The sequence below is a fragment of the Pseudophryne corroboree genome, chromosome 2 (genome assembly GCF_028390025.1).
Source record: "Pseudophryne corroboree isolate aPseCor3 chromosome 2, aPseCor3.hap2, whole genome shotgun sequence".
NCBI lineage: Eukaryota > Metazoa > Chordata > Amphibia > Anura > Myobatrachidae > Pseudophryne > Pseudophryne corroboree.
In genome coordinates, this window is record NC_086445.1 from 13,543,052 (window position 1) to 13,557,967 (window position 14,916).

At 49.1% G+C, this 14,916-nt stretch overlaps 1 protein-coding gene across 2 annotated transcripts in view; it reads right to left on the reverse strand.

The window, feature by feature from the left end:
• Window positions 1-514: 514 nt before the first annotated feature.
• LOC134992844 (uncharacterized) overlaps window positions 515-14,916 on the reverse strand; it is a 132,671-nt gene continuing 118,269 nt past the window's right edge. For both annotated transcript variants that reach the window (XM_063950815.1, XM_063950814.1), the window contains exons 7-9: window positions 4,200-4,332; window positions 4,030-4,126; window positions 515-960 (exon numbers count right to left, since the gene is read on the reverse strand). In XM_063950815.1, coding sequence (XP_063806885.1) covers window positions 914-960; window positions 4,030-4,126; window positions 4,200-4,332 — 277 coding nt within the window. In that variant the 3' untranslated portion in view covers window positions 515-913. The remainder of the gene's footprint in view (window positions 961-4,029; window positions 4,127-4,199; window positions 4,333-14,916) is intronic.

Consider the following 14,916-nt stretch of genomic DNA (forward strand, 5'->3'; position numbering starts at 1 on the left):
GATTCACTCCCAGTAGGCGGCGGCTTAGCGTGTGCAAAGCTGCTAAAAGCAGCTTGCGAGCGAACAACTCGGAATGAGGGCCAGTGAACGCTCCTCCTGGGTGTTCCCGGCTAATGTCAGAATATTATGCTAGTTTCTGCTCCAACACCAATTACATGGGGAACGAAGCAAGAGACCATAAAGTGAGACCTGACTGCTCTGCGTGGCTCTTATAGAGGCTCAGTGGCCGCACATACTCACAAGTCAGTAATTACAGTGCGCAGTGAGGTCACATTATATCTGACACAATGACTGCAGCTGTCTGACCGTACAGATAGAAACACATTTATCACGGACGCAGTCACAGTGCCCGCCAGTGACAGCAGGAGGCTGCCGCTGATTTATACCATGTGTGGGGGGATAAAAGCTGTGTGTACAATGTGTAATAACCAGGTGGAGCGTTATACCGTCACTTTATATGTAGATAAAACACAAGTCACACAGGGAGCTCAGAGGTTACAAAAGACAAACAAGGTAAAGTCAGAAGTCATTAATATTATTCAGGACCCCGCACACCCGTCCCTTCCTCTATCACATGTACAGCGTACGGTCAGGCCGGGACCCCGCGCCTCGGTCACATGTACAGTGTACGGTCAGGCTGGGAGCCAGTTACTAGTCTAGTAAATAACATTTATACATGGAGCGGTCAGGGGATTATTTCTCGCAGGAATGAGTTCTGTACAAGCTGTAATCCAATGGCAGGCATCACAAGCCTAGGAATCTGCGTTCCCGCTGGGTATGACTGCACATTGTACGGATGAGGCTCCATTGTGTCTCCCACGTTCCAGCATCATTGTCCCACGTCCAGAGAAGCCTCCAGTAGCTGTTCATTATCCAGGAGGGTCAGTCGGCGACGGATGTTGTATCAGCAGCGTCAGAGCGGCCCATGTAGATTCTCCACAAACTGAGTGTAGTACTTCTCTGTAACACACAAATACTGTGATGACACAGGTGCCCCAGTACCCATCCGTCCCCTAACGCTAGGCTCCCCAGTACCCATTCGTCCCCTAACGCTAGGCTCCCCAGTACCCATCCGTCCCCTAACGCTAGGCCCGCCAGTACCCATCCGTCCCCAAACGCTAAGCCCGCCAGTACCCATCCGTCCCCAAACGCTAGGCTCCCCAGTACCCATCCGTCCCCAAACGCTAGGCTCCCCAGTACCCATCTGTCCCCAAACGCTAGGCTCCCCAGTACCCATCCGTCCCCAAACGCTAGGCCCGCCAGTACCCATCCGTCCCCAAACGCTAGGCTCCCCAGTACCCATCCGTCCCCAAACGCTAGGCTCCCCAGTACCCCTCCGTCCCCAAACGCTAGACTCCCCAGTACCCATCCGTCCCCAAACGCTAGGCTCCCCAGTACCCATCCGTCCCCAAACGCTACGCTCCCCAGTACCCATCCGTCCCCAAACGCTAGACTCCCCAGTACCCATCCGTCCCCAAACGCTAGGCTCCCCAGTACCCATCCGTCCCCAAACGCTAGGCCCCCCAGTACTCATCCATCCACAAACGCTAGGCCCCCCCAGTACTCATCCATCCACAAACGCTAGGCCCCCCCAGTACTCATCCGTCTACAAACGCTAGGCCCCCCAGTACCCATCCGTCCACAAACACTAGGCCCCCCATTATTATTTATTTATTAGCAGTTTCTTATATAGCGCAGCATATTCCGTTGCGCTTTACAATTAGAACAACAATTATAGAACAAAACTGGGCAAAGACAGACAGACAGACAGAGGTAGGAGGGCCCTGCTCGCAAGCTTACAATCTATAGGGAAATAGGCATTGATAAACAAGGATAGATGCTACCTGTCACATAATGGTTCCCCAGGTTGCTAGGTTCTTAATGGGTTGTATATGATATGATCACCCAGCAATGTTGGAAGACAAAATGTGAGTTTATGTGGACTGTACAGAGGGGATGTAACTGGATAGGGAAGCTGTGAAGGTTATGTGTGTGGGTCTAAAATTTGGTAGGCTTGTCTGAAGAGATGAGTTTTCAGAGAACGTTTAAAGGTTTGGAGACTAGAGGAGAGTCTTATTGTGCGTGGGAGTGCATTCCACAGAGTGGGTGAAGCACGGGTAAAGGCCTGTAATTTTGAGTGGGAACAGGTAATACATGTGGATGAGAGACGCAGATCTTGTGCAGAGCGGAGAGGTCTGGTAGGGAGATATTTTGAGATGAGTGAGGAGATGTATGTTGGTGCAGTTTGGTTAATAGCCTTGTATGTAAGTAAAAGTATTTTATATTTGATACGGTAGAATACTGGTAACCAATGGAGGGACTGACTGAGCGGATCAGCAGACGAAGAACGTCTGCCGAGGAAGATTAGCCTCGCAGCTGCATTTAAAATGGATTGAAGTGATGAGAGCCTATGTTTGGGAAGACCAATAAGGAGACTATTACAATAATCAATGCGGGAGATGATGAGTGCATGGATCAGAGTTTTTGCAGTGTCTTATGTAAGATAAGGGCGTATTTTGGATATGTTTTTGAGGTGCATGTAACATGATTTAGAGACAGATTGAATGTGTGGAACAAAGGACAGTTCACAGTCAAGGGTGACACCTAGGCAACGAGCTTGTGGGGTGGGGTGGGGTGGATAGTTGCATTGTCAACAGTTATGGCAATATCAGGTTGGTAACTACTCTTAGCTGGTGGGAAAATAATTAATTCGGTTTTGGAAATGTTGAGTTTGAGGTGGCGAGATGACATCCAAGATGAAATGGCAGACAGGCATCCAGTAACACGGCCCAATACTGGTGGTGACAAATCTGGGGAGGATAGGTAGATTTGAGTATCATCAGCGTACAAATGATACTGAAATCCGAAGGAGCTGATTAATTTACCAAGAGAGGAGGCATAGATTGAGAAAAGCAGAGGACCTAAGACTGAGCCTTGCGGTACTCCAACTGATAGAGGTAGAGAAGAGGAGGTAGAGTCAGAGAAGTGAACACTGAAAGAGCGATTAGATAGGTAGGATGAGAACCAAGTAAGGGCTGTGTCATGAAGACCTAGGGACTCTAGTGTTTGTATGAGAAGAGAGTGGTCAACAGTGTCAAAAGCAGCAGAGACGGATGGGTACCCCCAGTACCCATCCATCCACAAACGCTAGGCCACCCAGTACCCATCCGTCCCCAAACGCTAGGCCCCCCAGTACCCATCCGTCCCCAAACGCTAGGCTCCCCAGTGCCCATCCGTCCCCAAACGCTAGGCGCCCCAGTACCCATCCTTCCCCTAACGCTAGGCTCCCAGTATCTATCCCTCCCCTAACACTAGGCTCCCCAGTACTCATCCTACCCCTAACGCTAGGCGCCCCAGTGCCCATCCGTCCCCAAACGCTAGGCCCCCCAGTACCCATCCATCCACAAACGCTAGGCTCCCCAGTGCCCATCCGTCCCCAAACGCTAGGCGCCCCAGTACCCATCCTTCCCCTAACGCTAGGCTCCCAGTACCCATCCTTCCCCTAACGCTAGGCTCCCAGTACCCATCCTTCCCCTAACACTAGGCTCCCCAGTACCCATCCTTCCCCTAAAGCTAGGCTCCCAGTACCCATCCTTCCCCTAACACTAGGCTCCCCAGTACCCATCCTTCCCCTAACGCTAGGCTCCCCAGTACCCATCCTTCCCCTAACGCTAGGCTCCCAGTACCTATCCCTCCCCTAACACTAGGCTCCCCAGTACTCATCCTACCCCTAACGCTAGGCGCCCCAGTGCCCATCCGTCCCCTAACGCTAGGTGCCCCAGTACCCATCCATCCCCTAACGCTAGCCACCCCTCATGTCTCCAGTCACTGTGCCCCCCAACCATTTCCCTACATACTGGGCATCAGACGTCTTCTTTCCTATGTGCTGCAAATTGCTAATTCTTCTGATGAATGTGATGAATGTGATGTGGTCTTACAGTCTCTACGGACAGGGATGCGACACAACTAAAAGGGTAACGGTCTCGATGGAGCCACCCTACCCGCACACAGGGACCACACTGCACCTACCTGTGTCCGGCTGTATGTGACCCCTCCGCAGGAGAAAGTCCAGAACCACCAGAGCGCAGTTGGGTTTAAACTCTTCTGTAGCGATGGCCGCTCTCACCTGTAGATGGGAGATACTGTCAGACTTCAGGTGAGGGGTCTGCTCGTCACTACAGGATGGGGCAGCTACCTACCTTATCCAGGGGCCACAGGTAAAACTCCTGCACCTCTCCGTCTCCTACAACTGGCTGGAAGGACTCCGGGACCTCTAGGTCATACACAAACTGGCACTCCGGGTACAGCCCAGCGTCCAGCTTATAGGCGTAGCTACAATGCGGGATAACAAGGATATGTAACGGTGCAATAACAACCAGTAACTCCATGTAATATAGCGCAATTATCACCAGTGACTGTATATGTGATACGGGGGAATAACCACCAGCGACTGTATATGTGATACGGGGTTACAACCACCAGTGACTGTATATGTGATACGGGGGAATAACCACCAGTGACTGTATATGTGATACGGGGGAATACCCACCAGTGACTGTATATGTGATACGGGGGAATAACCACCAGCGACTGTATATGTGATACGGGGGAATACCCACCAGCGACTGTACATGTGATACGGGGGAATAACCACCAGCGACTGTACATGTGATACGGGGGAATAACCACCAGCGACTGTACATGTGATACGGGGGAATAACCACCAGCGACTGTATATGTGATACGGGGCAATAACCACCAGCGACTGTATATGTGATACGGGGAATAACCACCAGCGACTGTATATGTGATACAGGGGAAATAACGACCAGCGACTGTATATGTGATACAGGGGAATAACCACCAGCGACTGTATATGTGATACGGAGAATAACCACCAGCGACTGTATATGTGATACCGGGGAATACCCACCAGCGACTGCACATGTGATACGGGGGAATACCCACCAGCGACTGTATATGTGATACGGGGGAATAACCACCAGCGACTGTACATGTGATACGGGGAATAACCACCAGCGACTGTACATGTGATACGGGGGAATAACCACCAGCGACTGTATATGTGATACGGGGGAATAACCACCAGCGACTGTATATGTGATACGGGGGAATAACCACCAGCGACTGTATATGTGATACAGGAGAATAACCACCAGCGACTGTATATGTGATACGGGGAATAACCACCAGCGACTGTATATGTGATACAGAGGAATAACCACCAGCGACTGTACATGTGATACCGGGGAATACCCACCAGCGACTGTACATGTGATACGGGGGAATACCCACCAGCGACTGTATATGTGATACGGGGAATAACCACCAGCGACTGTATATGTGATACAGGGGAAATAACGACCAGCGACTGTATATGTGATACCGGGGAATACCCACCAGCGACTGTACATGTGATACGGGAGAATACCCACCAGCGACTGTATATGTGATATGGGGGAATACCCACCAGCGACTGCACATGTGATATGGGGGAATACCCACCAGCGACTGCACATGTGATATGGGGGAATACCCACCAGCGACTGTACATGTGATATGGGGGAATACCCACCAGCGACTGCACATGTGATATGGGGGAATACCCACCAGCGACTGCACATGTGATACGGGGGAATACCCACCAGCGACTGTACATGTGATACGGGAGAATACCCACCAGCGACTGCACATGTGATATGGGGGAATACCCACCAGCGACTGTACATGTGATACGGGGGAATAACCACCAGCGACTGTATATGTGATACGGGGGAATAACCACCAGCGACTGTATATGTGATACAGGAGAATAACCACCAGCGACTGTATATGTGATACGGGGGAATAACCACCAGCGACTGTACATGTGATACGGGGGAATACCCACCAGCGACTGTATATGTGATACAGGAGAATAACCACCAGCGACTGTACATGTGATACGGGGGAATAACCACCAGCGACTGTATATGTGATACGGGGGAATAACCACCAGCGACTGTATATGTGATACGGGGAATAACCACCAGCGACTGTATATGTGATACAGGGGAAATAACGACCAGCGACTGTATATGTGATACAGGGGAATAACCACCAGCGACTGTATATGTGATACGGAGAATAACCACCAGCGACTGTATATGTGATACCGGGGAATACCCACCAGCGACTGCACATGTGATACGGGGGAATACCCACCAGCGACTGTACATGTGATACGGGGGAATAACCACCAGCGACTGTATATGTGATACGGGGGAATAACCACCAGCGACTGTATATGTGATACGGGGGAATAACCACCAGCGACTGTATATGTGATACAGGAGAATAACCACCAGCGACTGTATATGTGATACGGGGAATAACCACCAGCGACTGTATATGTGATACAGGTGAAATAACGACCAGCGACTGTACATGTGATACAGGGGAATAACCACCAGCGACTGTACATGTGATACGGGGGAATACCCACCAGCAACTGCACATGTGAGACGGGGGAATACCCACCAGCGACTGTACATGTGATACGGGGGAATACCCACCAGCGACTGTACATGTGATACGGGGGAATAACCACCAGCGACTGTATATGTGATACGGGGAATAACCACCAGCGACTGTATATGTGATACGGGGAATAACCACCAGCGACTGTATATGTGATACGGGGGAATAACCACCAGCGACTGTACATGTGATACGGGGGAATACCCACCAGCGACTGTACATGTGATACGGGGGAATAACCACCAGCGACTGTATATGTGATACGGGGGAATAACCACCAGCGACTGTATATGTGATACGGAGAATAACCACCAGCGACTGTATATGTTATACGGGGAATAACCACCAGCGACTGTATATGTGATACCAAGGAATACCCACCAGCGACTGTATATGTGATACGGGGAAATAACGACCAGCGACTGTATATGTGATACAGGGGAATAACCACCAGCGACTGTACATGTGATACCAGGGAATACCCACCAGCGACTGTATATGTGATACAGGGGAATAACCACCAGCGACTGTACATGTGATACGGGGAAAAAACAACCAGCGACTGTATATGTGATACGGGGGAATTACCACCAGTGACTGTATATGTGATACGGGGGAATAACCACCAGTGACTGTACATGTGATACGGGGGAATAACCACCAGTGACTGTATATGTGATACGGGGGAATAACCACCAGTGACTGTACATGTGATACAGGGGAATAACCACCAGCGACTGTACATGTGATACAGGGGAATAACTACCAGCGACTGTATATGTGATACGGGGGAATAACCACCAGCGACTGTATATGTGATACGGGGGAATAACCACCAGCGACTGTATATGTGATACGGGGGAATAACCACCAGCGACTGTATATGTGATACGGGGGAATAACCACCAGCGACTGTATATTAGAGATGAGCGCCGGAAATTTTTCGGGTTTTGTGTTTTGGTTTTGGGTTCGGTTCCGCGACCGTGTTTTGGGTTCGACCGCGTTTTGGCAAAACCTCACCGAATTTTTTTTGTCGGATTCGGGTGTGTTTTGGATTCGGGTGTTTTTTTCAAAAAACACTAAAAAACAGCTTAAATCATAGAATTTGGGGGTTATTTTGATCCCAAAGTATTATTAACCTCAAAAACCATAATTTCCACTCATTTTCAGTCTATTCTGAATACCTCACACCTCACAATATTATTTTTAGTCCTAAAATTTGCACCTAGGTCGCTGGATGACTAAGCTAAGCGACCCTAGTGGCCGACACAAACACCGGGCCCATCTAGGAGTGGCACTGCAGTGTCACGCAGGATGTCCCTTCCAAAAAACCCTCCCCAAACAGCACATGACGCAAAGAAAAAAAGAGGCGCAATGAGGTAGCTGTGTGAGTAAGATAAGCGACCCTAGTGGCCGACACAAACACCGGGCCCATCTAGGAGTGTCACTGCAGTGTCACGCAGGATGTCCCTTCCAAAAAACCCTCCCCAAACAGCACATGACGCAAAGAAAAAAAGAGGCGCAATGAGGTAGCTGTGTGAGTAAGATAAGCGACCCTAGTGGCCGACACAAACACCGGGCCCATCTAGGAGTGGCACTGCAGTGTCACGCAGGATGTCCCTTCCAAAAAACCCTCCCCAAACAGCACATGACGCAAAGAAAAATTAAAGAAAAAAGAGGTGCAAGATGGAATTGTCCTTGGGCCCTCCCACCCACCCTTATGTTGTATAAACAGGACATGCACACTTTAACCAACCCATCATTTCAGTGACAGGGTCTGCCACACGACTGTGACTGAAATGACGGGTTGGTTTGGACCCCCACCAAAAAAGAAGCAATTAATCTCTCCTTGCACAAACTGGCTCTACAGAGGCAAGATGTCCACCTCATCATCATCCTCCGATATATCACCGTGTACATCCCCCTCCTCACAGATTATCAATTCGTCCCCACTGGAATCCACCATCTCAGCTCCCTGTGTACTTTGTGGAGGCAATTGCTGCTGGTCAATGTCTCCACGGAGGAATTGATTATAATTCATTTTAATGAACATCATCTTCTCCACATTTTCTGGATGTAACCTCGTACGCCGATTGCTGACAAGGTGAGCGGCGGCACTAAACACTCTTTCGGAGTACACACTTGTGGGAGGGCAACTTAGGTAGAATAAAGCCAGTTTGTGCAAGGGCCTCCAAATTGCCTCTTTTTCCTGCCAGTATAAGTACGGACTGTGTGACGTGCCTACTTGGATGCGGTCACTCATATAATCCTCCACCATTCTTTCAATGGTGAGAGAATCATATGCAGTGACAGTAGACGACATGTCTGTAATCGTTGTCAGGTCCTTCAGTCCGGACCAGATGTCAGCATCAGCAGTCGCTCCAGACTGCCCTGCATCACCGCCAGCGGGTGGGCTCGGAATTCTGAGCCTTTTCCTCGCACCCCCAGTTGCGGGAGAATGTGAAGGAGGAGATGTTGACAGGTCGCGTTCCGCTTGACTTGACAATTTTCTCACCAGCAGGTCTTTCAACCCCAGCAGACTTGTGTCTGCCGGAAAGAGAGATCCAAGGTAGGCTTTAAATCTAGGATCGAGCACGGTGGCCAAAATGTAGTGCTCTGATTTCAACAGATTGACCACCCGTGAATCCTTGTTAAGCGAATTAAGGGCTCCATCCACAAGTCCCACATGCTTAGCGGAATCGCTCCGTGTTAGCTCCTCCTACAATGTCTCCAGCTTCTTCTGCAAAAGCCTGATGAGGGGAATGACCTGACTCAGGCTGGCAGTGTCTGAACTGACTTCACGTGTGGCAAGTTCAAAGGGCATCAGAACCTTGCACAACGTTGAAATCATTCTCCACTACGCTTGAGACAGGTGCATTCCACCTCCTATATCGTGCTCAATTGTATAGGCTTGAAGGGCCTTTTGCTGCTCCTCCAACCTCTGAAGCATATAGAGGGTTGAATTCCACCTCGTTACCACTTCTTGCTTCAGATGATGGCAGGGCAGGTTCAGTAGTTTTTGGTGGTGCTCCAGTCTTCTGTACGTGGTGCCTGTACGCCGAAAGTGTCCCGCAATTCTTCTGGCCACCGACAGCATCTCTTGCACGCCCCTGTCGTTTTTAAAAAAATTCTGCACCACCAAATTCAAGGTATGTGCAAAACATGGGACGTGCTGGAATTTGCCCATATTTAATGCACACACAATATTGCTGGCGTTGTCCGATGCCACAAATCCACAGGAGAGTCCAATTGGGGTAAGCCATTCCGCGATGATCTTCCTCAGTTGCCGTAAGAGGTTTTCAGCTGTGTGCGTATTCTGGAAACCGGTGATACAAAGCGTAGCCTGCCTAGGAAAGAGTTGGGTTTGCGAGATGCTGCTACTGGTGCCGCCGCTGCTGTTCTTGCGGCGGGAGTCCATACATCTACCCAGTGGGCTGTCACAGTCATATAGTCCTGACCCTGCCCTGCTCCACTTGTCCACATGTCCGTGGTTAAGTGGACATTGGGTACAGCTGCATTTTTTTAGGACACTGGTGACTCTTTTTCTGAGGTCTGTGTACATTTTCGGTATCGCCTGCCTAGAGAAATGGAACCTAGATGGTATTTGGTACCGGGGACACAGTACCTCCAACAAGTCTCTAGTTGGCTCTGCAGTAATGATGGATACCGGAACCACGTTTCTCACCACCCAGGATGCCAAGGCCTCAGTTATCCGCTTTGCAGTAGGATGACTGCTGTGATATTTCATCTTCCTCGCAAAGGACTGTTGGACAGTCAATTGCTTGGTGGAAGTAGTAAAAGTGGTCTTACGACTTCCCCTCTGGGATGACCATCGACTCCCAGCAGCAACAACAGCAGCGCCAGCAGCAGTAGGCGTTACACGCAAGGATGCATCGGAGGAATCCCAGGCAGGAGAGGAATCGTCAGAATTGCCAGTGACATGGCCTGCAGGACTATTGGCATTCCTGGGGAAGGAGGAAATTGACACTGAGGGAGTTGGTGGGGTGGTTTGCGTGAGCTTGGTTACAAGAGGAAGGGATTTACTGGTCAGTGGACTGCTTCCGCTGTCACCCAAAGTTTTTGAACTTGTCACTGACTTATTATGAATGCGCTGCAGGTGACGTATAAGGGAGGATGTTCCGAGGTGGTTAAACGTCCTTACCCCTACTTATTACAGCTTGACAAAGGCAACACACGGCTTGACACCTGTTGTCCGCTTTTCTGTTGAAATACCTCCACACTGAAGAGCTGATTTTTTTTATATTTTCACCAGGCATGTCAACGGCCATATTCCTCCCACGGACAACAGGTGTCTCCCCGGGTGCCTGACTTAAACAAACCACCTCACCATCAGAATCCTCCTGGTCAATTTCCTCCCCAGCGCCAGCAACACCCATATCCTCCTCATCCTGGTGTACTTCAACACTGACATCTTCAATCTGACTATCAGGAACTGGACTGCGGGTGCTCCTTCCAGCACTTGCAGGGGGCGTGCAAATGGTGGAAGGCGCATGCTCTTCACGTCCAGTGTTGGGAAGGTCAGGCATCGCAACCGACACAATTGGACTCTCCTTGTGGATTTGGGATTTCGAAGAACGCACAGTTCTTTGCGGTGCTTTTGCCAGCTTGAGTCTTTTCAGTTTTCTAGCGAGAGGCTGAGTGCTTCCATCCTCATGTGAAGCTGAACCACTAGCCATGAACATAGGCCAGGGCCTCAGCCGTTCCTTGCCACTCCGTGTGGTAAATGGCATATTGGCAAGTTTACGCTTCTCCTCCGACAATTTTATTTTAGGTTTTGGAGTCCTTTTTTTACTGATATTTGGGGTTTTGGATTTGACATGCTCTGTACTATGACATTGGGCATCGGCCTTGGCAGACGACGTTGCTGGCATTTCATCGTCTCGGCCATGACTAGTGGCAGCAGCTTCAGCACGAGGTGGAAGTGGATCTTGATCTTTCCCTAATTTTGGAACCTCAACATTTTTGTTCTCCATATTTTAATAGGCACAACTAAAAGGCACCTCAGGTAAACAATGGAGATGGATGGATACTAGTATACTTATGGATGGACTGCCGAGTGCCGACACAGAGGTAGCTACAGCCGTGGACTACCGTACTGTGTCTGCTGCTAATATAGACTGGATGATAATGAGATGAAATCAATATATATATATATGTATGTATATATAATATCACTAGTACTGCAGCCGGACAGGTAGATAATATATTTATTAGGTAATGATGACTGATGACGGACCTGCTGGACACTGTCAGCTCAGCAGCACCGCAGACTGCTACAGTAAGCTACTATACTCTATAGTAGTATGTACAAAGAAGAAAGAAAAAAAAAAAAACCACGGGTAGGTGGTATACAATTATGGATGGACTGCCGAGTGCCGACACAGAGGTAGCTACAGCCGTGGACTAACGTACTGTGTCTGCTGCTAATATAGACTGGATGATTGATAATGAGATGAAATCAATATATATATGTATGTATATATAATATCACTAGTACTGCAGCCGGACAGGTAGATAATATATTTATTAGGTAATGATGACTGATGACGGACCTGCTGGACACTGTCAGCTCAGCAGCACCGCAGACTGCTACAGTAAGCTACTATACTATAGTAGTATGTACAAAGAAGAAAGAAAAAAAAAAAACCACGGGTAGGTGGTATACAATTATGGATGGACTGCCGAGTGCCGACACAGAGGTAGCTACAGCTGTGGACTAACGTACTGTGTCTGCTGCTAATATAGACTGGATGATTGATAAGGAGATGAAATCAATATATATATGTATTGTGACAAGAACACTGGGATAGTGTTTGAGGGCAGGTATATTTGTCCCAGGTTCTTGTCTTACATGTTTTAGAAAATGTTAACTTCTAGGAAAAATGCTTTTTGTTTTGTCTGAACCTTTTCAGTTTGCTGTAAAAGCTGGGTAAAGGCTCTGAGAGAGAGATAAGGCGAGTTCTAGACATTGGGCCCAGTTCGGGTCTTTGGCCTCACAGAGGGCTAATCAGGGTTTCAGCTGTGTAAGAGTGTTATAGTGCTTCTAACCTGATTAGTATGGGCAGACTGCCTGGGAAGGCTGCAGGATCTGTGTGTGAGAGACACGCTTTCTGATGCAAGTAAGCTATACAGTATGTACTGAAGAACTCTGTGTTTTGTTTAGTGACAGTTAGGAATATCTTATGTTTAGTTAGTGCCGGACAGGCAAGGTATTTTTATTTTGGGGTTTGTTTTATTTTCTGTTTCAATAAAACTGGCCGGGGTCAGTTGTACCAGAAACTGGACTTGTGTTGTTCCTCAGCTGCTGCGTGCGGCCATATTCCCCAGGAAAAGGCGCCTTGCACCCCTACAGTGTTACAACTTGGTGGAGAATGCGAGCAACCCCGTTCTGCGCATAAGTGAAAGCAGCAGCTTTGTGAGGCCTGCAGAAAACGGTGGTTTATGCAGATACAGCCCAGTGTGAAGTTACTGAGACTCACCCCTGAGGGTTTGATATATGTCCTGGGTGAAAGCAGCTACAAAGCCGCCTGAAAAATCTGTCGACATGGAGGATCTGCTTAAAGCCTTGCTGCAAGCTACAGCGGCTCAGCAGGAGGCCAACCGACAGCAGCAGGTGGCAATGGAAGAAAATAGGAGACAACAGCAGGTGGCAATGGAGGAAAATTGGAGACTACAGCAGGAAGCCAACAGACAGCAGCAGGTGGCAATGGAGGAAAATAAGAGACAACAGCAGGCAGTTGTTGATGAACTTTACAGGCAACAGCGTCAGGATAGAGAGGCCTTAGCAGAAGTGGTGCAGAGACTTGCAGCTCGGGTTGGAGATGTGGCCGTCAGTGCTCCAACCAGCTCTAGTTCTATACGGGCCAGTCACTTCCTGCAGAAAATGACAGAGGCTGATGATGTGGAGGCCTATCTGACCACGTTTGAAAGGACTGCCGAGCGTGAGAACTGGCCGAAAGCACAGTGGGCCAGTCTGCTGGCACCTTTCCTGTCAGGTGAGCCCCAAAAAGCTTACTTTGATTTAAGCCCTGCTGAGGCTCGGGACTATGATAAACTAAAGACTGAGATCCTGACCCGCCTGGGAGTCACGCTGTCAGTACGAGCACAACGGGTGCACCGTTGGCTGTACGCCATGGAGAAGCCTCCGCGCTCCCAGATGCACGACCTTATTCAGCTAACAAAAAAATGGCTACAGCCAGAGACATTAACTGGTCCCCAGATGGTGGAAAGAGTCGTCATGGACCGCTACTTGAGATCTTTGCCCATGGTCCTGCGCAAGTGGGTGAGCCATGGAAACCCGGGTACTGCTGACCAATTAGTGGACATGGTAGAGAGGTATTTGGCAGCAGAGGAACTACTGATGACCACCCAGCAACCCATAGATCCTCGACAGCGCCCTTCAGTAAAGACTGGTAAGACTGTTCCGTGGGAAAACGTTGCTGGGCGGTTAAGAGAACGCAAGGCTGGAGAGACTGTAAACACTGGCCCTGGAGACAGGCCAATGGGGCTAGAACGGTCTATGCTGCCCAAACGGGTTGATAATCGTGTGGTTAAATGTTTTAGGTGTGGTATGCCAGGTCATGTTATTGCCAATTGCCCAGTCACGCAAGAACCCATGCATTGTGATGCTGCCTTTGAATGTCGCAGAATGTCTTTCTTTGCTAGGTTAGCCTGTACTGTGGTACCTTCACCTGAGCTGGAAAAACAAATGTGTGATGTGTTCTTAGAGGGTAACCGGGTAGAGGCCTTGCTAGATTCAGGAAGTTTAGTTACCCTCGTGAAAGCTGGGTTAGTGAACCCCTTAAAGGTCCAGCAAATACCTATTGGGGTAACTTGCATACATGGGGATACCCAACATTATGCCACTGCTGAGGTGAATATAGAAACTTGTTGTGGGTCAGCAATGGTTAAAGTGGGACTGGTCCCTACCTTGGTGCATGAGGCCATAATAGGGAGGGATTTTCCTCATTTTTGGAAACTGTGGGAATCACGGTTATCAACAGATGTGAGAAGTAAAAAGCCAGTTGATAATACCGGTGATTTTATGGATGTACGTGGGTCTTCGGAACTTTCTGGCCCTTTGCCTTTTGCTAGTTTGGCTGGGGAAGTGACAGATGGGGAGTCCAGTGAGGACCCTCTTGCCGGGAACAGAGACATAGTAGTTAGAACTGAAAGCGTGTCTGACCTGGAGGTAAAGAAGGATCTGTTTGCGTCTGAACAGTTAAAGGATCCTACCTTAATAAAGGCTAGAGAGAATGTTAAGATTGTTAATGGGGAACCTGTGGTACCAGGTGACAGGGTTACGTATCCCCACATGGCCATCTGTAATGAGCTCTTGTACCACATTGTCAAAAG